A 26,760-nucleotide genomic window follows, 5' to 3' on the forward strand; every position below is an offset into this window, starting at 1 on the left:
GAGGCCTTGTTTTTCCGCTCTGAATGAACACGTCTCTGCGTTTGCCGCTACCGAAGCGTTCATCGACAGAGCTGTCAGCCTGTTCTTGTCAAAAACAGAGGCACTCGGATTACAGGTCTCTGCCACACACTGTTTCCCTGCGATCGGGGAGGTATAATTGTAAGTTGTGCTGAAAGAAGGAGCTTTCATGATCTTCAGAATGAGTCACAGGCTGAGACGGAGTCGGAGAGAGAGAGAACGCGCGCGCGAGAGAGGCCGAGAGAGCAGGAGAGGGTGTCAGGAGAGCGAGGAAAAGCTGAGCTGATGTGCCGTTAAAACTAGGGGGGTGGGGTGGGGTGGTTGTGGGACAGAGTGTGATATATAGCGAAATGTAAAGATGGAGACACAAAAAAAAACCCAGGCGAAATCAGAGGTAGAGAGTGGGAGTGACAGAGAGAGAGAAAGAGAGAGAGAGTCTGAAAGTGTGTGCAAGCTTCGACATGTTCTTTTGCAATTCTGTCCCATTCTCATTTCACTCAGTCTTGTGTTTGTCTCTCTGTGACTTAATGTCTCTCTGCTTCTCTCTCTCTCTCTCTCTCTCTCTCTCTCTCTCTCTCTCTCACTCTTTTTGTTTATTTCAAGTAGGGCTGTCACTATTGATTATATTAACAGTCAGATAGTCTGATGATTAATCGGATGACTAATTCAGTAGTCATAGTGTTGAATTAAAGCCAAACAATGTAAATGGACGGAACTGAACAATAATAACCCTGTGAAGAGTCCAAAAATAGGCAGAATTTGAAAAGACCTTAGTACAAAAGTGACTAATTAAACATGCTCTCAGTAAAAAAAGTGCTAAACTTCAAGTGGTGCGATACCCCTCCGTGCACTGGGGTGGTATCCTAACCCCAAAGGGGGTTTATTAAGGTCTAGTTCTTTGTTTAAAAAAATGCCTGAATTAGACAAAATGATTCATTTACTTTGCATAAAAAAACGTCTGTTATGCCAAAATCACTAATAATTGCATTGTAAGTCTCAGTAACATACACTAAGCACTGTGTTACCACCCTGTTGTGCACGCTATTTAGTGCTGTTTAGTCTCTAATTAGAGCTGAGTATTACCATTTGCATGTGAACTGTCCATCGCAGCATGCTGCCTGTCCCTGGGATCTTTACAGTCTCTGCAATCCTTGTTCAGCTCTGTGCATTTATACTGAGAAAAAAGAGAGAGAGAGAGAGAGAGAGAGAGAGAGAGAGAGAGAGAGAGAGAAACAAACAATGAGAATATAGCAACAGAGAATTCTCTCTATGCTAGCTCTCTTATGGCTGCTCTCTACCTCTCTCTCTCGCTTTCCTGGCTATCAGTTCCCACTCAGGGTTAGAATAATGACGCAGACACTGCAGAGATACAGTGGTGTGACTCAACCTGAGCTTCTGATTAGGGTAGACTCTTTATTGATGAAAATAAGGAGAACATGCAGGTCTAATAAAATAGACATACTGCCGCCCTGGTCCTTTCATCTAGGCTGTGACACCCGGACAAAAAATAGCGTCTCCACATCAGAGCCAGAACAAGCACATTACTTTCAAACGGAAACACCTGCTGGTACCAGTTTTAATATTTTATTTCTGTATTATTTTAATATGTATTTATCTAGTTTGATCATTATGGTTTGTAAATTTACTCTTGTTGACCTTTAAGGAAATAGGATACCTGTAATTCAACCACGTCGTCCTGCTGTTTCCAGAAGTCAGTTTGACATTAGACAGGTTAAAAATGATACAAAGCCCAATAAATATTGAATTTTGGTTGGAAATCAAAGTCTAATTTTCGTCAAAAAACAACACTGGGTTGAACTTCCAACGTTGGACAGATGTTGAATTTTAGTTGCTTAACAGCATGACTTGTAAATGTAAAACCAACAATTTATCAGCGTTGTAAACCTTATGAAATTTAGCAGACATTTAAAATGTTTCCCAGCATAACTGTGCTCAAATCTAGCTGATTTGCTTTCTGTCATACTCAACGTTATATTCCATACTGTACATTACTGAATACAAAATTATGTAAATGAATAGAAAGACATTATTATAAGTTTGGCTAGCTGTATATTTGCATATCCACGCCCATCCATTTGCCCAAAGCATACCCACAGTTTGCAGGGCAGAAAACTGTATGGCTTTCAGAAATGACTACAGAAATAAGTTGAAGTAACCACAGGTCTAGTGCCTCTACTGTCTGGCTGCAGTATGATTTGTAGCTCCGCCCATTTCCATATTTTTCAATTACAAAACATCCCATTTTCCATCTCATTTTTCTCCTCTAAACTGCCTTTCAATCACCAGTGTCAATCACCAGTGTCTAATATTGTTCTCTGTTCTAATATTGGCCCATTTTTTATTTCCCCCCAGAAATGAGTTTTTAAACCCTTACTCTCCTCTAGCGTAAGAAGGCGGAGTTACACTTAGGAATAAAGTGATTGGCAGAGATCATCTACAGGTCCTGCATTGTGCCCTTTCTCTCTATTACATGAATGCTGAGTTGTAGTGGAACTTACATGAGCTGCACTTTTACTGTTGAAACTTTACACTTACTGTGCAAACTGAGACTCCAGGGGGAGAATCCGCTCTGCTTCTGCACTGTAAGCTCAATCAAGGTAGTCTGGGATAAGGGTTCAGGTCTTCCAAATGAGTAGGCAGGACTGTCTCCTCCTCTGGTCTCTACTGCACAGACTCAAACTTGACTGCAAATTTGACAACATGGCAGACAGTTTGAGCTTCATTTCTTTTAATTGGATGGCCAGAAATAAGACGGTTAATCTTTTATTGGAGAACTGGGGAAGCTTTATTCATTGGCATAATAAAAAAAAAGTCATAGGGCTGGGCAATATGGTAAAAATATTATGTCACAAAATTTAAAGACTTTAGCACAATACATGTAATCACAGACTAAAAACATCAGTAGCGACAGATTCCTAAAAACTACTGTTCAGATCCTCTCCTGTACTGAATAGAGTGATTTTTATTCAACATCTGCAGCACGTCATCTAATCAAACTAGTCTAATTATACTGTTATTAATGAAACCTGCAGTTGATCAGTGTTTATTAAGCACTAACAGTATCCTCTATATACTTAGAAAAGCTTATTGTTAACAAGATTTATCATAATACAATAAAATATCATCACATTGCCTCTGTGTAACAACAGTGGAATTAGCAGAACTACTTTTTTATAATGAAAGAATTTACAGTATATCTATCTATCTATCTATCTATCTATCTCTCTCTCTCTATATATATATAGTATATATATATATATATACTATATAGATTGTATATATGTATAGAAGCAAATTATGTTCTAACTATAAACTGACCTTTCCAAGCTCCGCCCACAAAACGCATGTTAGCAGCTGTTTGTAGATTGGGTTTTAGAGGACGTTTCATTCCATCCAACCGAACCATAGATAGTAGTGTATGTGGCGAAATGCCGAAATTCTGAGTGTGGTACTTCTTTTAAATATGATGTAAATGTTATATGCATATGAAATATCACAGTTCTCAACATTAATCAATTTTGTTGCAATTTTGTTGCTTGTTTCCACTATAATCCAACACAGTAATGGAACAGGTTTCCCATTAGTTGGGAGGATAAAGGCTAACAGGCGTGTAAGCCAGCATCAGGCTAAGTGACGGGGACATCAGCAGGGATTGTGACCCTCTGATGATGGGGTCAACTCTTAGACAGTTGCGGCATTCTGCAGCCCCTCGTAACGTAGAATTACCTGTATCTTGCAACTGTAAAAGAACACTGCTAGTGTCGTTCTCTAAAGCTTATCCAACTTTGCAACAGATACAACGATAGGACGCAGGGCATAAGCGCTGTGACAGCACTTAGCATTTTATGTTACCCTGAGTGATTTTATAACTCCTGGTTCACCAAGGAGACGATGCAAACACGAGCTCTCACGGTTTGACTAATTTCGGTGTAAACCCATTAACCTTTCTTCGGCGTTTGGTCATCCTCTCCATGTTTGGTCTGGGACACTTACTGTGTTGCTCCAGTCACTTTCCACTCTCTGTCCTTTTGTCCTGCTCCTGTTTTTTTGTTCTCTGTTTGTCCCAGTCTCCCTCTCTCCCTTTGGCTCTGGAGACGCAGGATTATTTTTAATTTCAGTGACATTTCGCTGGTTCCAGCGCTCACCAGCCGCACTCTTTAAAGGCAAGATTAACAATAGACTAATGAAGCTTTTTGGCTGAAATGCAAATCTCTCAAACTGCTGAGGGACTGCATGAGTGTGAGAGAGAACGAGAGAGTGTGTGTGAGAGAGAGAGAGAGAGAGAGAGAGAGAGAAAGCCTGAGTGGGTTGCGTAAGAAATGGATTAAACACATTTGTGGGGAGGGTGTTGGAAGGTGGGAAGGCAGGTGTTGGGGGGGAGGTTTAGACATGTTGTCCAAATATTTGTGGACACCACTTCTAATGAAACCATTCTGCTACTTTTAAGTTGCGCCCATTGCTGACACAGATGTGCAAATGGCACGGGCAGTGGTGGCACATCCGGGCTCGGCATGCTGGATGGGTCCTTAAGCAGGGCCCTAAACCCTCCCTGCTCCCCGGGTGCCACAGGGATGGCAGCCCTCTGTCCGAGCATGTGTGCTCACTGTCACTGTGTGTGCCTGATCACTACTGAGTATATGTGTGACCAAGTTCCATCTTTGTCCGACACAAATAATAAATATGGTTGGCTTGCCTTGTGTAGTCCCTGTAGAGAAGTATTTCCAATAGAATAGATTAGAATAGAATGATGGTGCTCCATCCAATACTTTCGGGATGAGTTGTGAAGTGTGGGATGAAGTCCTGACCTCACTAATGTTCTTGTGCCTGAATGCAATCAAATCCTTACAGAAATGCTCCAAAATCTAGTAGAAAGCCTTTTGTAGACATTAGAGGCGTGTAGAGTAGAGTGATTTTCGAAGAAACAATGACTTTCTGCCTCCACTCCCTGCCCACTGGTCACTTAACTGGGTACTCCTGTTTTATAGGTCCACTACATAAGTGTACAATTCCAGACTGTAGCCCATCTGTTGTCGGTCATCTGTCAGCCACCTTCGGTGCCATTCTGTATTGTTCAGGTTCTGACCACAGGGCCACTTTTGTGCTTCTGACCAGATGTTATTTGAGTGGTGGATCATTCTCAACACAAAAGTGACACTAACATAGTAGTGTGTGTATCAGGCACTGTGGTGTTATGGAGGTGTTGCTGGACACTAACACACAACAGTGTGTATCCAGCCAAGAGCAGCTTTGTGGTCAGAAACTGAGCAGTGATGAAGAACTAGAGGATGACTAGAAGAGAGGGGCTCATTCGTAACCGGTAGTTGTAATATTTTTAGAAAATCCAAGCCTATATCCAAATACTTCTACCTGAACGGACTTTCTACCTGTGTGAGTGTGTGTGTGTGTGTGTGTGTGTGTGTGTCAGTGTTTGTGAAGGGTAGTTGCCAGAAGCTCAGCATGCACCGTTACCTGGGTGTGTGGAGCTCTGTGTGTGCATGAATACATTAGAGGATGACAGATGGCAAGTGTGATTGGTAGCACTCAGCCAGAACACACACACAGCTTAGCTTACCTGGAGCACACACACACACACACACACAAATACACACACACACACATATAAAATGGCATGCAAAAGTTTTATTTGTTTGTTTGTTTGTTTGTTTTTTATCTTTTACAGCTTCAAAATAACAAAAACGGTAAAGGGCCTGAAGCAACAATTTGGGCACCCCACTCGGTCACTACTTAGTAACTCCCCCTTCAGCAAGTATCACAGCGTGTAGATGCTTTATGTAGCTGCTAAGAGTCTTTCAGTTCTTCTTTAGGGGATTTTTACCCGTTCTTCCCTGCACAAGACTTCTGCAGGTTCTGTGAGATTCTTGGTCCATCTGCTCTTTCGAGGTCTATCCACAGATTCTCAATGGTGTTAACAGTGGAGGACTGTGAGGGCCATGGCAAAACTTCCAGCTTGTGCTTCTTGAGGTAGTCCACTGTGAATTATGAATTTTGTAGTGAGGACACGGGAAAGCTTTTTTTCTGATGACTTTTCCAGAAACCTCATATATGTGCAGGTGTTGCTGCACAGTAGAACAGTGCACCACTGCTAAATCTTCATGAAGGTCTTTTGCAGTCAAACAGGGGTTTAGATTTGGCTTTCTAGTGATCCTACGAGCAATTCTCTCTGAATTCTCTTCCAGACCTCAACCTGACCACCGTGCTCCTGTTAATCACCATTCCTAAATTATATCACGAACTGAGGAAGCAGCTTTATTCTACTTCATATTTCTAAAATGCTTTGCCTGCCTTTATATAATCATGCACTATATGGACAAAAGTATTGAGACACCTACACTTGACACCTACATGAGCTTTTATGGCATCCCATTCTAAATCCATAGCCATTAATATGGAGTCTGTTCCCCATTTAGAGCTCTAACAGCTGTGTGTTTAGAGTGCTGCAGTTATTGAAGACTTTTATGAACACCACCAACTAGATACTTTGAATGATACATTTTCGGAAAGATTATAGGGTGGATTTTTACTGTGGTAAAGAATGCTGAGTTTCATAAGATCTGAGATCTGTGATGGAGAGTAAAATCTTGGTTATAGTGTTACATACTTACTGTGTAATATTATGTAATGAAAATGTGTGTAATTATATTACATCTATATTGTATATTCTTAATCCTAAAAGCAGCACTATGGAAGGTTGTTTCTTGCTCCTGGGCTCCCCCTGCAGTCAGGAAGGGTCATTCGCACTTTGAGTCACCGCTGCTGGACGCGTTAACATGCTTTTCTGGATGAGCTGATAGTGGAAAAAAGCATGTGGACTGAGCCGATAGAGTAATATTTACAGAATTTTACATGAATTCAGTTCTCACAAGCGTTGTCCTGCCTGCTTCTCCAAAATGTCATATTGCAGTTATCAGTGTGCCAATCCCAGTGTAGTAGCAACAGCGACAATATTCTCCCTATTAAAAGCCATGATTTTGAAGGTACAAATTCTACATAGTGTTGCTTTAACAGAGTCAGGAATCATTAGGCTAATCCTAATGCTGATTAGATTAGCTGTGGTTTAGTCTAGTTTTCATACATACTTTTGTATTGAAAATGTATTTAAACAAAACCCAACAAAAAACACAACTTCCCGTGTTCTCCTCCTTTCAGCCATTTCAAGGTCTTTATCCTCCCATCCTTTCGGCCTTTCTCACAGGTTCGCTTCTCTCCTCTTACCCTGCCTGTTTTTCTCCCACCTCATGAGTTCGCTTGCCACAGCAGACAGCCTTTTTTCTTTCTTCTTCTTCTTTTTGCATTCTCTTGTCTTGTCAAGACAGCCTGAAAAGTCAGCGTTACTAAATTCCACTGGGACGTGATTTCGCAGAGGAGAACCAAACACACGTTAAAGAACTGTAGTTAGACAGTGAGAGAGTGAGGGAGCGGGCATGTGAGGGTGGGGGGCATATGTGTGTGTGCGTGTGTGTGTGTGAGAGAGAGAGAGAGAGAGAGAGAGAGAGAGAGAGAGAGAGAACATTCATTACAAACTCACTTCGAACATGGAGCCATCCCACTCTGACGCCATACTGCTTGCACCCCCAGGCAGCCGTTTTGAGGTATTTTGAGCCTCCTATCTGTTCGATTTGGAACTTCTCCATGTTTCGACATCCGCTCGATGTGTAGACATTTGCCTTTCAGATTTACAACCTCTGACAGGTACAGCGCAACACAGGAAAGTTATTTTTCCCAACAAATGGCTGTTATGACAGAGAAACGGCTGTACTCACCTGTTGTAGGCTTCCAGGAGCCCACGAAGATGCTGCGGATACGAAGCTGTTGGGTCTGAATACGTAAACAAGACTTGATGACTGGAGTGTGTTTTAAAGTGATGTAAATCAAATTCACACACTTTCTCTCTTACCCCAGATGCAGTCAGTTAGGCACAATATGGACAAAAGTGCACTGCAGAGTGCCATACAGTGTCAGAAACCACCTCAGCAGGACAATACAGTCATGGAGCCATGGCAACTCCAAGAGCCCCTTCATAGCGTCACCAAATATAGCTGTAGCTGTAGTCTGTAACATAGGCTATAGACTTGTAACTCACTCACTCTGTCACTCACTCACTCCCTCACTCACTTACTCCTTCATGCCTTCACTCAATCACTCTCTCACATTCAGCAGTCACACAATTCTACACCAGCAGTAACCATTAGTACTCAAATAGCTATTTGGTGCTTCATGTCAGTGACACTGTGTGTTCTTGTAATTACATGCAAAGCATCTCATGGACCTGCCTTGTACATCACTCACACACTCACTCACTTGCACATTCACTCACTCACACATTCAGACTAGTCAATCCTTTCTTGTAAGTCAGATATTAATTAATGAACACTTTATAACTACTAGTCTCATGCTCTATAACAGTTATACCGTATACTGCTGTATTTAAAAATGTTGACAGTACCTCAAACAACGTGTCATATGTATCAAATTTCTGTTCTGTCTATCTGTCTAGTACATGGCCATAAAGCTCATAAAAATCCCCCATGTGCATTTAAGAGAGCTCTGGTGGCTCGACTTTGTGCTTTCAGATATGAGGCTTTACTCTCTGAACATGTGTGATCCGAGCCTCGTTTATCTGGTATGCGGGGTTGTGGTGTTTAGCCTGCTGGCTAACTTATCTAAGCCTAGATAACTAAAAACGAGTCCACTCACGGCAGAACCGAACTCTTTTTTACCTTCAACACTTGTGTTCGTAGCTCAGCAGTTAGTCAGTAGATCAGCTGCACTGGGCTGTCTGATACTCAGTGGATACTCAGTGGATCTGTATCCTAAGCTAACCAAGCTAAGGTCCACCAGGCCTTCTCTCTCCTGATTCAGAGCAGTTTAACATTCACTGAATGATTGATATTAAAGTGACCATAGTGAGTGTTCTCAGTCAATCTGTGACCCTGACGGTGAAAAAAGTGGATACTGTCCCTGTATCTACTGTATTCTGTACTAACTGTTTTGTGCATGGCTGCAGTATTCGATCCAAGCACACTGGCAGGTTTGATATATGGGCAGAAGGAGGAAAAGAGAGAGAGGAAGGAGTGAAAGAGAGGAACAGAAAGAGTGTGAGAGTGCTATGCAGTACATAACAATTCACTCTTTAACAAGACAAAACTTTAACAAGACTTAAACTTAAATTGCCGTAACAAAAAGCTTTGCCTGCAGTTGCTTCAGCAGTGCCATTTACTGCCGAGACCCCTGTTGTTTCATACAACGCCCAGCTAGACATCGTGCTTGTGTCTGTGTGTGTGTATATGTGCTCATAGAAAATACAACAGCCTCATCTTCTCTATCTTTTGCTGAGTGCTTTCCACCTGCCTGCGTAAAGCTCCTAAAACACACAGATACACACTCACACATACACACACCCACCCACACAAACCCATTCCGTTGCGGGCGGTTGCTTGTTTGTTCTGAGGCGCTGTACTCTCATTAGTCTCTTCCACCTGAATCTTCTGGATCAATCTGGGGCGGACTGCTGGCAGGGTCTGCGTGCGCGCCTGTTTGTGTGTGTGTGTGTAAAGGGGTGTGTGTGTGAGAGAATTTGTTGCCAGGTCCAACTCTCCTCAACTGCAGAGAGACATAGCAAGGCATTCGTCTGCTCTTATTATCAGCACACCACTTCCCCGGAGGGCTAGCTCTACTGTGTGTGTGTGTGTGTGGGGGGGGTGGGGGGTGGGGGGAGTTGTGTGAGTTTGTGTGTGTGTGTGTAAGTGTGCGAGCGTGTGTGTTGGGGGGGAAAAGCCTGCTACGCTGAATCCTTTCGACAGGTGAGGTTTAGAGCACAATGCGCAGTGACAGGTTAGAGCTAAAGGGATGACGGGTCACTCTTTATTCTGCCGTGGTTACCTTAAACCCTTTTATTGAACGGAAAGGTGTTCTGGGGGAAGGTGAGCGAGTAATGTTTAGGCTAGCGACAAGGTCAAGGACACACCCAGGCGCGAGTGTGAGGATTAGGGGTGACTTCAGGTGAAGTGGGACAGATTTATGGGCAGAAAGGAATTGTGGAAAGCGAACCCATATCAAACATATTAATAATAAGGGAAGTAATAAGAGAAAGAAATAAGACTACTGGTGGACTTCCAGCTTCTGATGAGAATAATAGCATTGGAGGTCTACACAGGCATGAAATTGAAGCCCCAACTAGAGCCGGACCCCCCCCTGAGTTTGACACCCAAGCTCACCAGGGCCGCAGTGATAAATCTGAAACCCGAACTCGAACCCACTTGCACACACTAACTGATATAGACACTGCAGGCAGAGGTTTAGTTTGGGTCGGGTAGTGGGCCACTACGTAAAACCCATGTCCTCTTTCACAGAAACACTTACTTTGTGCTTCTACTTAATGACCACTTTTTAAGCTCTTAGGGATCCACTACACAGGTGTACAGTGTGTTACCCACCCTCTACTTTGTTCACTATTGATCAAACTTTTAACCCTTCTAACTTTCAATAGAAGTCAATAGGAAAATATTTTTCCCCAAGTCATTTTGGAGCATGTCTATAGGTTAATTCATCAATATATAGCAAAGGTCTTCAAATCTGGACAAATTTGGTTTCCAGCCCTGGACTTTGTAATCCTTGTTAGGTGTGACACTATGTGGCCAATTAATGACATTAACTGTTCCTTCAACTTCCAGCGAGACCAAAATTCAGGACTGGAAACTGGATTCACATTCGCTTGTTTAGTTTTGCCCTGGAGTTACGCGGCTATTCCAGCTAACCAGTGGTTTTGTGGCTCGACTTCAGGGGGTCATCCCCAAGAGGTGAACCTGTGTTAAGTATACTGTATGCCATCGTTGTCATAATTTAGGTTCACTGTAACATACTGATTCACTTGGCTGTCAGTGATACCAGTTTAAGAGCAGATAATTGGATGGTTTGATGCCCCGCATGCATAATTATACTGTATGTGTTATCAAAGTGTGGAGAACATGCCTTAATAAGTACTTCTGAACTTCTGAACCCACATTTGTCCCCAGTTATACAGACACTCTGCAACACACATGCCAATACACCAACTTACAAATGTGGATTTAATGCAGAAAATTTGTATATTCTTATTCTTCATCATTTGTCCTAGTCTCACTTAAACTTCATACCCTTCATACCCTTTTTTTCCCCATGTTTTTGTTGGAGTATCAGCCTCTACTGTCCAGGGAAGGCTTTCTACTAGATTTTGGAGCAATGCTGGGAGAAATTGATTGCATTCCGTGACAAGAGCCAGCTCCCCAACTCATTGCAAAAGTATTGAATGAAGTACCAACCATCATTACAAAGAACACAGTTTCACTGCTCCACAGCTCAATACTGGGGGGCTTTATACCCCTCCTACCCATGCCTGGCATTGGGCATTGTGCCAATAGGTTCATGTCTATCTGCTCCAGAGAGTCCTATTCTATTCTATTAGTGATACCTCTCTATAGGAATTAGACAATTTGTGTGCATTTGCACATATGTGTTAGGAGTAATTGCAACATAAAGTAGCTGAATGCATTCATTAGAATGGGTGTCCACAAATATTTGGACATATAGTGTAAGCATATAAAGCAGGTTAACCAGTAGGTTGCAAGGAACTTGCATCTCCTTTGAGAACTCACTGGTCACTCCTTCTACAGAAGCTGGAAGCCTTGGTGTAGTCATGGATGATCAGTTATCGTTCTCAATTCATGCTGCAAATGTAACTCGGTCCTGCAGATTTCTCCTGTACAACATCCGGAGAATTCGACCCTTCCTCTCTAGAGAGGCCACCCAGGTGCTTGTTCAGTCTCTCGTCACTTCAAGACTTGACTACTGCAGCTCTCTTCTGGCTTGTCTCCCTCTGCTCACCATCAGGCCCCTGCAACTTATCCAAAATAAATAATCATAAATTCAGCCATGTCACTCCACTGCTGCGTTCTCTTCACTGGCTTCCTGTAGTTGCTTCCCGCATCAGATTCAAAACCTTGACGCTGGCCTACAAAGCCCAGAAAGGACCTGCCCCTCCGTACTTGATGGCAATGGTCAAACGCCGATCCGCACCAAGAGCCCTTCGAGCTTCAAGTACGGCTCGGCTCGACCCGCCATCCCTCAAAATCCGAGGAAAGACAAGCTTCCAGGCTCTTTTCTGTCCTGGCACCAAAGTGGTGGAACGAGCTTCCCCTGGGTGTCCGAACGGCCGAGTCGCTCGCTGTCTTCAAACGCAGACTGAAGACCCACCTCTTCCGAGAATACTTGGGCGAATAGCAGAGTACTATGGTCACCTTATTGTCTTGTGCTTAGTAATGTCTAAAGCTTAAAGGTATCTTTGAACTATTAGTCTATTCTAACTAGCTAAGGTTTTTCTTGGGTAAATAGGTAAGCACTTTTGGAAGTCGCTCTGGATAAGAGCGTCTGCTAAATGCCTTAAATGTAATTGCTGTAAATGCTTGGAAATTGGAAATCAGTTATTGTAGTAATTGATTGATTCAATTGGTTTAAAGCTTCAGAAAGCCTTAATTCTCCCATCACTACCTCAACCCATGTAGATTTGCTGGGTAAGAGATGTACTATGGTTTGTAACACTTGATAGCACAGTTTACCTACAGACAAAATTCAGGCTTTTATGATAGCGGCCTCCACTCAGCATATTGTAGCTGTCCTGCAAAAACCTTGAATCTTGATGAATAGTTTATCAGAAATGCCATTCTGAGGGTACATGGTTTTTGTATGAGAGTGATGACCTGATGTGTTTTGAATGCTGACATAACAGCCACTACCACTGGAAAATTAAACCCTGATCACCAGCAAAACCAGCATGTAAAGCTACATCGGCATGTTCAGTGCTACTATGCTGGCCAAGCAGCATCACCATCCCAACGACCATGACCAGCATGGTGATAACCATACTTTTCCTTAAATCTGCTGTCACACTGATCTTTACATTTTTGTACATTTCAGTTTGAGCTTAATAAAAGGTTAAGGTGCCCTTACAGAGCCAGCTCAGTTCCCCAAAGCTCCAGTCCGTGGAACAGCCACTGCATTGGACACATGAGACACCTGAGACCGAATCCCTTTGCTTCTGTATCAGCATAATGCCTAGTCATGCTCCCAGTGCTAAGCACTAGCTCACTGTAAAGAGTGGAAAAAGTGCAGTCGAGTCCCTCAGCAAATGAAAAATAACCAGGACTGTGCTTCTCCCAGTGTTTTCCACTTCAATTAGACTAGTCTCCCCCTCTTGAGCGCTCACCCTCCCTCTCCCTCTCCATCTCTCTCTCTCTCTCCATGGAGTCAGTTCAGCTGGCTGGCTAATGCTAGCTCTCTGTGACTCATGCTAGGTGCAGATCACCATGATGCGAATCTGTTTCCCGGAGGCTCTCAGCCACCTCCCGGCTTCAGGCAGAGGAAAGAGAGAAGCTCACTTCAGTGTTGCGCTCTTATTTGCATCGCCGCTGCCACCACTACTGCAAAAAAAAAAGAGAAACCCTCACCATTGTCTCGTTAAATAGCTTTTCATGTGAAATTTGACTCGTCGGCTTTTGGGGAGATGTTCTCTGATGATCCGCCGTTAGCACGTTTGGTTAATCCCTAGCTGAGCTTTAGAGATTGTTACATTTCTTTCGTTCATTCCCCCCCTCTCGCTTTTTCTCAGCGTCTTTTAAAATATGAGTGATGGCAGCTTTTTGAACGAAAAAACAGAGTGAAGCCAGAGGACATAGAAAAAGAAAAGCAACCAGAAAGAAAAAATAATTGCTTAAAGGAATCGTTCAGTAGGAATAGGCTGGCTTGTGTGCTTTCTGACATTGTATGACATACTTTTATCTATAAAAAGGCATCCAACTGTGGCTAAGGCTTCAGGACGGCTGCTTACACTGGTTTAAGCTATGCTAGTAGCTTTTGTCTATTTTTAATAATTAACAGCTTGTCATACAGTGTCTGCCACCGCATGAGCGAAGCTATTTGAGGCTATTACTTTAAGTTTAACAACTCAAGGTCCTGCGAGGCCACTGGATATATCGTCGCTGTCCAATGAAAAACATGTATCTCCAAAATGGTGACTTTACAGGCGATAGCAAAAATGCTCTTAACTTTAAATGGAAGTCAGTGTAAAAGAAGAGCTTATTCCAAGTAATGTAGAGCATTTCTATCAGTCCATTCATCCAGAAGTATTCACACTGCGTACAGAGCAGATACAGGGTTCAAACCATGGAGTAAACTAAAAACGGCCAAAATTAGAGAGCGATTGTCGTCAGACAGCACCGATGTTCAGAGTAGCGATTCCGTTTTATTGCCTGTTACTGAGGCGAGCTTTTTCTTTTGATTGTGTCAGTGAAAGTCTAAATACTTCAGTAAGGATAAATTGAAAGAACCTTTAAAATGTTTCCATAGAATGCAATTATTGAGTTTTTGATGTATAAATAGTAGGTATGTAACCTATTTACCACCCTGTTATTTTTCCCTTGAAAAGAATGAAACAATGATTTTCCACGTGACAAAAAAGATAACTCGGCTCTAACCAAAGGAATGAAGTTATTTAGTGCAATAATTCCTACCAGTCTTACCAGCTAGAGTTACTGTCTTCTCAGTTTCCTCTCACCGCAGTGTGCTAATAGCTAGCTGAAGAGTTTGTAGCCAGTTGGCTGAGATAGCTTTTAGTCTAGCACCCGCTCTCTTACCCGGCTTTCCCAAGATACTCCTCCGGCTTTCCAGTGCTTCATCTTTTAGCCTTTTTAACTAAAAATATTCCATATTCTCCCGCAGTAGCCGTTGCTTAGCCTTAAAAAAGGCTTTAGCTAATAGGGCCGGTTTATATAATGTTTTGTTGGCATAAGGAAGACAAGGCACACAGGTTTAGGGGTTTGGAATTTTTGGAGGTTCATGATATGTCACATTCATATACTGGACTCTCATCATTCAGCTAGGCCAAGATTAACACAGTTTTCCATTCTAGTACACCTTTAAATCATCAAACATCATCAAGCATCACTACTGCTAGCAGTAGCATCACTACTAACATTAAAGACAGCCTTCTATTACTCTTGGTCATCAGGCATTTTCAAGATTATCATTGTCAGCTATTAAAGACTGTGTGGTACCTCCCCCAGAATCTTTCCCCCCAAAACAATCCTAAAGCCAGGTTACCTATCAACCGATATGTGATACCTGATCTGATATTTGTTGTTTAAAAGCTGATGTTAACAGAGCTAACATTAGCATTTACGGTACAAGTACCTCACAGATTAGCTACATTAGCTTCAGAGCTCCATTGCAAAAGTAAAGAAGCAAACTTTGGACATTAAAACACGGCTTAGTCAGTCTTCTACACTCGCGTCAAGGAAAGAATTAAAGACATTTGATGTGTAAACTGCTTGTTCAGGAGAAATTAGCAAAGGTGTAGGAAAACAACAGGACTCCGACAGCCTGACTTAAGCGAGGATTACACTGGAGAGGAGCTACTGTGAGGAATGAAGGGATAACACAGGCTGTTAATATGATACTGACAGATATGTAGCTAGTGCAGAAGGGGGATTTGTAAATGTTAATGAGATGCAGTTTATGCAGCATTCTTAGTTAAAATAAGAGAGCTTATGAATTATTAATTTTATGTTTTCCATCCGTTCTCTCTCTTCTCCTTTCTCTCTCTCTCTCTCTCGTACTGTTTTTTCTACATCTCTCTCTCTGGCCTCTTCTTCTCTCACTATCTCTTTCTCCCCCTCTTGTTTCACCTCTCCATCTGTTCAACTCTCTGGCCCTGCTTCATTTCCTCTATCTCTCTCTCTCTCCCTCTCTCTCTCTCTCTCTCTCTCTCTCTCTCTCTCTCTTTCGGGCCACATTTTCTTCTCGCTCTCATTTTGCATTACAATCACCATTCTCTCTCTTTCTCTCTCCCTCCTTTCTCACTTGCCCACCTCTCCTGTCTCTTTTTCCTGTCTCTCTTTCCTTGGCTGACATTTCTGTCTCTTGCTTATGCACTGCTCCCGTCTCTCCTATCTGGTTCTCTCTCGCCCTACCCCCTCAACTCCCCTTTCTGTTTCTCATACTGATTTCTCACTCTCCCCCTTTCTCTTTCTCTCTCTCTCTCTCTCTCTCTCTCTCTCTCTCTCTCTCTCTCTCTCTTTCTCTCTCTCTCTCTATCTCTCTCTCTCCAGGTGCCTTGCAGATCGAGCGGAGCGAGGAGACGGATCAGGGGAAATACGAGTGTGTAGCGTCGAATTCTCAGGGCGTACGCTACTCGTCCCCTGCCAATCTATACGTGAGAGGTACGGAATACAGTAGGTACTCCGTAGGTAATACAATTTCGTTCAAACCTCAGCAAGAGAGCTGCTCTCTGCTTTGTTTGCTTGCTTCCCTAATCCGAAAGAAAAATGCCTTAGCAGCACTTTCTATAATTACTGTATATAATGTAATTGTGTTGTTGCTGCTTTTTTCCCCCCAAGTACAGAATTCCTACCAGAAAATAGCTTTTGCTCTGCGGTATTATATACAGAGTCAACAGCTGTAACATTTGGTGAAAAAAAAAAACGAAAATAAGAACAAGGGTGTCATTACGGGGTTTTTTTTGTTTATTTGTTTGTTTTGAACAAATCCGAATACCCGAAAACAGGAAAACTGATGTCGTCCAAAATAAGCCGCTGGCTCCGTAGTCCATGGACCTCAGAGAGCTATACAGAACATAAAAACAAAAGGAGAACGAAAAAAAATGTATGCAAATCTTGTCATTTGTGACGCTATTCTTGCCACAGCCGCCCCTCGAATTCTCAATTTGGAGCTTTAAAACCATTAAAAGAGGCTAATTGATAGGAAATGAATTGGGGTTTTACCAGTGCGTAATTGTTTCTATAAACTCAATTAGCGATATTTGCTGTTGGGCTAAACACGGCGTGCCGTTTTGAGGCCTAGCGGTGTGGAAAGCGTTTATGCTAATTTAATAGAGACAGAGAGAGGAATGCAAGGTGAGTGGGTGGAAAAAAGAGAGGCCTCGACGTGGCTCGGAGGCGGGTGAGTATATGGGCCCTCTGCACTGGTCCCGTCACTCAAGATTAGTGCCCGCGAAAGCAGGTGTGATGCCTCGCGGGTTGTTAACGAGTCTTTGTAAGGTCCTAGCTTTAGCGCTGAAAGCAGCCGGCGTGTAAAATAACAACAACAAAAAAAGCCCAGACAGCAGAGCCAGGGCAAAATTTACACAGATCACGCGAATAACATGCATTGAAATCTGGATTAATTAATTTTGCGGACACAGATTAAAGTGTCACTCCAGTGGTCCTGGCCTAAATAATTCCAGCGCATGGCCGCTCCCTCACGAAAATCCCGAAATAATCCAAACCACTAAGCTTAATCCTTGTCCAGGAAGCCAACTTAACATGACGGCGTAGGTCACATTAGCACATTTTCCTACTGACTGGGAAACTGCATCCCGTTATCCGTAATGCACAACAGTGATTAGCACTCGCTTCACTAGAGCTCATGCTAAAGCTAAAGAGTGTGATGTTTCATGATCAAGTGTTGCATGAGACTAATATTTCTCAACTCTACTAACTTATTGCAGGTCTTTGTGTGTGTGTGTGTGTGTGTATGTGTGTGTGTGTGTGTTTTTCCTGCTCTCTTTTGTTTTGTTTGTTTCTAACCAATCAGAACTACTGACTACTGGTTTTGGATGTCACTTTTCACTTTTTTCTTAAGCATGAATGTAACTTCCAAGTAAGTGTTACGCTATGTCTCCAGAAGAGTAACAGTACAGTTACAGTTTTCTGCATTGTGACTTTGGTGTCCTTCTTAGTTTGCTTTTTTATGTTTCTTTATTTTTGATTGATTTCTATATAACAATTAAACATAAGACCTAATTTTCTGTCAGAGTAGAGCAAGGCCTTGCAAGCTAGAATTCAAAGGGGCTTCTATATTTCCATATGTTACTGCCACGAAACGTAAGAAAACAACAACAACAACTGTTTATTGGTTTGGATATGTGGATATAAGCGTAAAATGCTTTGTAATATTTAAAAAAAAAATGAAGAGAAAAAGGTAAGCAATGGGTTTTGCTCCAGGAGGAGGGGAATTGTGGCAGGTTTGAAAAACAACAAAAACAAACAAAATAAGTCGTTTGCGGTGGCCTTTTTTACTCTCTTTCTGTGTTTCCTGGTTTTCTTCTCGGCTCCTCATGTCATTGTGTTCTGCATCAACCCCCCTTACACCCCCCAGAGCTGCGAGAAGGTTGGTGTGTTTTTGGTTCTTTTCTCTCTTATTTGGCTTTTTTTTTTAGTTCACATTCAGACAAAAAAAAAAAAAAACAACCACAAGAACAAATGCCATTTAAAAAAAAAAACAATGAGAAGACAAGAGTATCAGACAGTGTAGACGTAATGCAGTTAGCTAAAGGTTAGTCATTATAACACTAGCATCTGTCCAGGTTTCTGTTATTCTCTTGCATTTGCATTGTGGGATCTTTATTCTTGTTTGCAAAAAACCCTTCCTATCAGAAGAACCCTCCCCACTCTGTCCCACTCTCTCTATCTCTCTCCCTCTCTCTCCCTCTCTCTCTTTGCACGCGTTGCCATGGAAACCCAGCAATTGGAAATTGAGAACTTTATGCATGATAGGAGAATGTGGCGAATGCTTGCATGCCTGAACGGAAAGAAGCTTCTGGATTGGCTCCTTGAGTGTTCTCCTGTGCTCTGCCCTGCAACCCCCCCCCAGCCCCAGCCTCTGTAATTGCTTGTTATTCTCCCTGTCTGTGTCTTGTTATGTCTGCTTTTGCAAAGAAGGTGTGCTTTTTTTTTGTTGGTCCGTTTGTATCGCTATGCTCGTTGTCTTGTGCATGACGCTTTGCTGCTTTGCTTCAGCTTGTGCTGGTCTATGCTGCTTGTGTGTGTACTTTGTGCGTGGCTGTATTGCCCGCTGGCGGCCTATTAACACTCAGGTTGCTGATGTGCATTAAACAGCAGGCAGTTTTGTTTATTAAAGACACTGGCGAAATATCATCCAGGGAAACCCCCAAAATGTCCGACAACAATACTCTATCCCATATATATCCCAGTATCTCTATCCCACTACGACCATATTTAAAGAACGGGTAAACTGTTCAAAAGTTATATTTTATAAATAATAGATTTAAAAATAATCCTAATAATTAAATAGTTAATCAAATCCACCATTGCAAGATGTCCTTCAGGTTTGGGTTAACAGTAGGACTTTTGCTGTGTAAAATGTCCCAATTCAAACTGCATAGAGCTACTTCAGTAAAGTACAGTGTTTTACCACCTATTACACCAATTGTCACTGATTGCCGTGTTCAGTGGACAGGACATTTCATTGTAACCTGCGCTTTTCAGTATGTGATCACTTATCGTGGAGACTGGTTTGAGGGGTTTAGTCATAGTCATAGGAACACCCTGTAGCTGGCTAAATTTGAGCTTAAAAGACAGAAACAGCTGTGAATTGTAAGAATACCATTTCTAAATTCCTCCTGTCTGTTTTAACAGGAATAATACAGCATTTTATAACATATACTCCTATACACAAAGCACATACCAGGCTTCATTTTCATAGACCTGTGGTGGGCAACTCTGGTTCGAGGAGGCTCGTATTTCCAGCTCAAGCACATCAGATTCAACTCACCTGTTAATTGCTGGGAAATCAGCAAACTGTGCTGGACTGCGCCCCCTGTTGCCCACCCCTGGTATTCCCTCAGTTAAATTCAGGTAATTTAGGACAGGTTTTGGTCCAACACGGCCCATTAGCATAATCCGTCTGAATAAACCCAGCACGTGACGTGTTGCAGTGTACGACTACGCTTTTAGATGGGCTGTCATCTAACAGCCAGTATGGCCTCCAACCCCCATAATCCTGTGTTGACTAATATGAAGTGTTAATCACCTCATGTTGAATGTGTCATGCCAGATTGTGTTAACGTGGGTTACAGTAGATTACACAGCGTTAGCCGCAATGTGAGGGAGATTCAGAAGTGTTTGGTGGCCGAGCGCGATCGGCCTTCGGAGCGCTTCGCACCTTCCTCACGCATTCATAAAACCGGATTACTGTGAGTGCTGCGCGGATTAAGATATCAATAGGGATTAACCAGTGATAAAATACAATTATAATCCCTGATCAAGCCTAAGCCCTGATTACCATATCAGCACCTTTTAATCAATCCCTGCTTTAGGAATATTCTCAGACTGTAGGATCAAGGAATAGTTCGGTTCTGGGCACAATGCACTTTCTCACTTCTTCAGTTGGCTGTGGTCCTGTATGCCTGGTGGTGGTGATGCATTTATTTATTTGTTTGCTCATTCTTTTTGAAGGGCATGCTCTGGCATGATCGGTCTACTGTTGTTGTGAGGGTTTGTTGTTTTTTTGGTTTTTGCACAGAGACGGGTCCGTTTGTGATTAGACAGCGTTTTATTTTCACTCCATCATCTTGACGGTGAAAGCTTTTAAATCGCTCCATTCTCAGACTGTCACCAGACGCTGAACCAAACGTTAAAGAGATTCAGAGTGACACCCCGTCGAACAAGGAAAAGGCACAGGCGCCCTGTTCTCACCGGGCACGCTAATTGAGGGTGAAACGCGTCCTGCGTGTCTGACGCCTCAGTGTCTGTCGGACGGGATTGCTTCATTAGATCCTTGTTCTTTGTAAAGGTTTTAAACCCTTAAACCCTAAGGGCCTGAATGAGGCCTCGCTCTCCAGATCCTCAGTCCTCACTTTCAAAGCTACACAGCTTACATGTTAGCTTCACAGTAGTTACCGAATAATTCATTCAGTGCTTAATAAATAGGAAGCCTGCAGCTTAAAGTGACGGTTTACACTGTGGTTTACACAGTGTACCCTTACAGTCCAGAATGTGCCTGATCATACAAGACCTGTTTGATTTGGTGAAGTTTGCTTCTTTCGTTTTGTGCTGGAGGTACAAGGATAATGTAAGCAGTAATGCAACAAGTGCGCAGTTAGCATGCATCACACTGATCACACAGATATCACGCAACTAGACGTACGCTACAGTTTACTCAGAATGGTGTACGACAGAAAGAACGTGCACTGAGAAACAGAAAGGCTACAGTGACTCAGATGACCACTCTGTACAATTGCGGCAAGCGGAAGAGCATCTCAGAATGCGCAACACATCCAACTTTGAGGCGGATAGGCTACAACAGCAGAAGACCATGTCAGGTTCCACTCCTGTCAGCCAAGAACAGAAAGCTGAGGATGCAGTGGGTACAGGTTCGCTGAAACGGGACACCTGGACTGATGAATCTCAATTTCTGCTGGGGCTCACAGATTTCATGGACCCAGCCTGCCTTCAGTGTCATCAGTCCAGGCCAGGTGTTTTTCTGGCACACTTTGGTCCTGTTAATACCACTCAGTAACCACTTGAATGACACAATTGAGGATTGTGGCAGACCTTCTGCGTCCTTTCATGGCCTACAATTTTCCCATCTTCTAACGGCTCCTTCCAGCATGATGATGAACCAAGACACAAAGCAAAACTGGTCTCAAACTGGTTTCATGAACTCAAAGGAATGTTCTCAGCAGGTTTAATGTATAATAATGATAATACAGGGTGAGAAGTGTGATGGTATAGGTGTGTGATGATATAGGCCTACAGCCAAAACTGCTACATTACTCCTTCCATACTTTTATGACTTCTTCGCTTCATTAATTCTGGCAGCTACTGTAAATCATCATGTCTATTTCTTTCATTACTTGTTAGCTACATTAGCCTTGTGACTCCAGTGCAAAACTAAAGAAGCAAACTTGACACTGAGCAAGTCTTGACTAATCATCTATATTTGGGTTAAGGGAAAAAGGGACGGGGGGGGGGGGGGTAATGATTGGGTTGGGGGTTATGTGGCATCCCCTACCAACCATTACAAAACAAACTCTTCCCAGATCAGCCCTCATATAACACATTTTAAATGTGGGCAGTGATGCCACGCTGGCCCCGCGGTGTCACTGGGACCTCGGGCAGACGGCTTCCCGCTGTCTCCTCCAGCTGTCTATAAAATGGCCGCCCTTATTATAAGCCAATAAAAAATGATAAGCCAATAAGCTGCACTCATGCTCAGCACAGTTTTCAAAGCAGAGGCGGCCATCTCGACGAGAGCAAAACATGTATTATGAGAATTCAGTTTAATTCAATTTAATGCCGCCTGTCTTACAATGCCAAATCCGATTCAGCTGGCTAGTTTCAATGGCTCTTCAGACCTTAGGGCTGTTGCTGCCTTTGATTAGCTGGAGCTGCGGCCCTAAATTGAATCATTTAATAACGGTTAATCATGAGGGTTGATTCAGATTCTTTTCTTTCATAAGCAGATATTTGTCGTGTCCAGTGGATTGGCTAGTCAGACTGCTGCTATCTACTGTAATCAGTGTAATAGAGCTATTTTGAGTCAAATCTGCTAAATCCTGTGCTAAGTTTCTTTTTTTTTTCCCTGAAATTTATGCATCGGTGCACCATATAAGTTATGATAATCGCGCCATTAGTCTACATTCAGACCCGTGCTTGTGGAATGTGCTCTGTGCTTTTCTTTTCCTGTGATGTTGCATTTGAAATGGTCTGGTGTTCGTCGCCGAACGCTGCTTGCTGTTGGTGTTGCAGTGCTCTGTCTAAATGTGTCTGGGCTGTGATTCATGGTGATGCATGCCCTCATCATCATTACGATAACTCTTCCTAAGTCTAGGTAATGGCTGTTCTAGGCCTAACATTTGTTTTGTTTTTTTCTTTCATGTGATAATTTTGTTGTCCAATTCTGGGTATCCTCTGGCGAATGCTAAAATGGAAATCTGAAATGGTGTGAAATGACTTTTTTTAATTACATGTGGCCTTTACAACGAGCGTTTCAGTAGGATGTGTTCCAAGCCAACAGCATTTGTACTGGCATGCGGCTCATCAAAACTGCCTGTCAAGTGACCAGAAAATGCTTCCTGGTTCAGATTAGCTCCAGTTTTGTTTACCAGCCAGTAGACTGTTCAATTAAGTCTGGGAAGTCTTCCCAGGGGCACCATCTGCAACCTTCACACCCTCCTATAGCATTTTAAAATCTCCATACAAAGCCCCCAATCTCCTTTAAATCTCTCCAATCTCCAAAAAGCTCCGCTGACCTGATTACCTGGGTGGAGATACCGGGGCTAAACAGTTTATCCTGAAGCTGATGGAGTTGTGTTATACACTAGTCTTACGGGCTTATACGGCCTCCCCCATAGCTAAAGCTAGCGTTTTAAAAGCTTGATCCTGAGCGGCGAATCCCAGCGAGCTGCAAAATCAACTATGCTCTTTTGCTCGGATACCTGGCGGGGCTCCAGCGGTACCTAACACCCAAGAAACAAGAACCTGGGCTTGAACCGCTTCATTAAATTTAACGTTCTCTCTACATCCGACGTGTGCACGAAACCTTGTAATGCATTACAACTGCCAGTTGCCAGTAACAGAGAAAGGGCAGCTTCAGAGCCTTTCCCAACATCAATAAAACACACATACACTGCCAGGTACAGTACCAGTCAAAAGTTTAGACCTACTTCAATTACATTTTAATCTAAAGGCTTGACTAAAAGAGTTGACGTAGGAAAATCAGGTGCAATTTAGCTTGGCCCAGATAGTGAGCGATGCCTTTTTAGCTAGCGTTAGCTCTCCAAATTGCTTTGCTATGGTCATTAAGTTCTTATAATTAAATGGACACCTCATATGCCTGAAGTGGCATTTTTGTTATTATGTCAAGATCTCCAGTCAATCATGTAAGCAATCATAACATTGCATTATGTATTTAATACTTCTTTTATTTAGCCAGGAATGTATTGGGTGCTGACGACTCTTGTAATCGATTCCAGTGCTTTTCATCACTTAAAGTCGGAATCAGAGTCAACTTAAAAATTCCTGGGATTGAAAAGCTCTGGTTTGGGATTAAATGCTCAGCGTTTGTTTGCAAGATTAATAGTAAATATTAATAGTAACGTTACAAGCCTAAGCATTTGTTTATCTCCAAACAATTACCAAGACAATTTAAACAATTAATTCTTTTTCCAAATGCTCCGTTATCACTTAGTTTTTGTAGCCAAACAGTACAAGCAGTTTGGGAACTTCCCAGGTGGCTCCTCATGAAACTCCTTGAGAGAACTTTTGGTGTCTTTACTATTATTATTATTACTATTTATAGTAACTAATGTGTCACTGTGTTAGTAAACATAAGGAAAAAGCATTCATGGAGGTGCATCCAAGCTTTCGACTGGTACTATGCTTGTTGCTTTATGAATCTTATTAGCAATTTTGTTACAGAAATGTAGCATTACTGTTGTCACTGTTTAGAATGGGGGAACGCAGCTAATCATTTTGGGATTATGACAGTTTGTTGTGAAAATTTTAATTTATACAATTTCCCCTTTAGCCTAAGGTGTGTAGCATCTTAGCCCTAACAATGGCCGTCATTGATATTGGCCACTTCTGCGTACTTCATATTTCCTCTCTTACTTTTTTGCCTAGAGGCATTTAAACTTTACTCTAAACCTCGCTAACATTGTCGTAATCTTGCGCATCTAGAGCAGAAATGCGCACTACACGGAAATGGACGATATTGGGGACAACCGTTGTTTGGGGACTATATGTGTTAGGTGACAGAAACTTGCGGCTGTACGTTTGCACTGGAGCTAGGAGGCTAACGTAGCTAACAAATAAAGAATAAGTGATCTTAAATACACTTGCTTATGTAGTTTCTAACACCGTATAACACACCGTTATCTTTACAGAGAAAATTATAGCTTTCAAGATGGCTGCTAGCACTGTTTTTTTTTTAGAGAAGTCACATACCGTTGTCTATGTCTATGTAACAGTGTATCATACAGTTTCGGAAACCTCATTAACAAGTCAAACTGAGATCACTTTTGCGACTCTGCGTGGTTTGAGGCAGCAGGGTAGTGATGTAGAGCTGCAGTTTACACAACGCTAATTGGTTACTTGTTAGCGACTTTAGCCTCGTAGCTCCAGCGCAAAAAACAAGCAAACTTCAGAGGCGAAAGATGTCTCGACTAATCAGCTACATTTAGTGCAGGGGACATTTGTGTAAATTAGTTCATTTTATTAGGAGCTGTCTCTTTATATTTGATTGTACAGTGAACGAATCGCAGGGTATGAAATGCAGTTTTGCTCGCTATCAGCTACGAGCTTAGACATGCGCCCTAGTTCTTGGTTCTTAGTCAGGCTTTGTTGCTCAGTCCCCTCCCCTTCCTTTCTCCATCATCCGTGCGAGTCTCTCTCTGTCTGTGCGTTCCTGTCCCCTGTCTTGTGGGTTGGGATTAGGGAATTTTCTGATCCTCTGTATGCTCCGCTCCTGCTAAATCTGACAATTTACCTGGAAGTTTCATGAAGCCCATTAAGCAGTGTTGAATCCTTAAAACTGTGGTTCTCAGCATTCTGCATCTCTCTCTCTCTCTTTCTCTCTCTCTCTCTCTCTTTCTCTCTTTCTCTCTCTCTGTCTCTCATCTGGCACTCTCACCCCCTTAGCGTCACCCTCTTTCTCTCATCCTTACCTTCTTACCGTCTTTCTGTCCGACTAGCCATCTTTTTTCACCCTCACTGTCTCTTTCTCTAAGTTTCTCTCTCTCTCTCTCTCTCTCTCTCTCTCTCTCTCTCTCTCTCTCATACACTCTCAATTTGTGTCTCACTCACTTTTTTCAGTCTTTTCTCACCCTCACTGTCTCTTTAACTCTCTCTCTCTCTCATACACTCTCAATTTGTCTCTCTCGCTCACTTACTTTTTCCAGTCTTTTCTCACCCTCACTGTCACTTTCTCTAACTCTCTCTCTCTCTCTCTCTCTCTCTCTCTCTCTCTCTCTCATACACTCTCAATTTGTCTCTCTCGCTCACTCACTTTTTTCCAGTCTTTTCTCACCCTCACTGTCACTTTCTCTAACTCTCTCTCTCTCTCTCTCTCTCTCTCTCTCTCTCTCTCTCTCTCTCATACACTCTCAATTTGTCTCTTTCGCTCACTTACTTTTTCCAGTCTTTTCTCACCCTCACTCTCACCCCCCCTCCCCCCAACTCACTCTGGCATTCCCTCACTCTCTCTCGCTCGCTCTAGCTCTTCTCCTCCCTTTTTCTCTTCCCTCGCTCCTTTCACTCCTTCTCTTTCTCTCGCCCTCTCTCCCGCCTCTGCTTGCTCTTTTTCCTTCCGTTCCATCTCTACCCTCTCGCGCAGGTTTGGCAGCGCTCGCGCCAAGCGAGTGGATTAGCATAACTTTCGATTTTTCTCTCCTTCTCCTTTTGTTCTCTTGTTATTTATTTATTTGTTTATTTATTTGTTTCTTTATTTATTTTGCTCAGACTGAGCTCGAGCTGCCAGGAGAGAGTAAAGTCATTTTCCGTTTGAATGTCATAGTCTGCAGGAGTGAGGAAACTTGCCTCGCGGTGTGTTACGGCCTTGCGCGAGCAGCGTACACACAAAACAAGCCGTGTTCCACATCGCACAGTGCGCATGAAGCGCTTTGGGTGTTCGCTATTTTACTAATCCTGTGTTTCTGGTGCCCTAGAAATCAGATGCTTTGATGTAGGCCTATATTCAAGTGTGTTTTAAGCTTGTTATGTATGATTGTCACTTCAGATTAGGGATAGTTTGGTGATAAATCCAGCCGTCTCCTTACCCCAGATTAGACAAGACAAGTTTGGTGTCTGAAGTTAATTTTTTTAGTACTGGAGAGTTGTTGCGAATGTAGCTGACAAGCAATGGAAGCTGTGA

At 42.6% G+C, this 26,760-nt stretch overlaps 1 protein-coding gene across 1 annotated transcript in view; it reads left to right on the forward strand.

Moving 5' to 3' along the window:
* LOC140545532 (receptor-type tyrosine-protein phosphatase S-like) overlaps positions 1-26,760 on the forward strand; it is a 187,556-nt gene that overhangs the window by 87,993 nt on the left and 72,803 nt on the right. Inside the window, exon 7 of the mRNA XM_072668328.1 lies at positions 16,197-16,307. Coding sequence (XP_072524429.1) covers positions 16,197-16,307 — 111 coding nt within the window. The remainder of the gene's footprint in view (positions 1-16,196; positions 16,308-26,760) is intronic.

The sequence above is a fragment of the Salminus brasiliensis genome, chromosome 23, assembly GCF_030463535.1.
Source record: "Salminus brasiliensis chromosome 23, fSalBra1.hap2, whole genome shotgun sequence".
Lineage (NCBI taxonomy): Eukaryota > Metazoa > Chordata > Actinopteri > Characiformes > Bryconidae > Salminus > Salminus brasiliensis.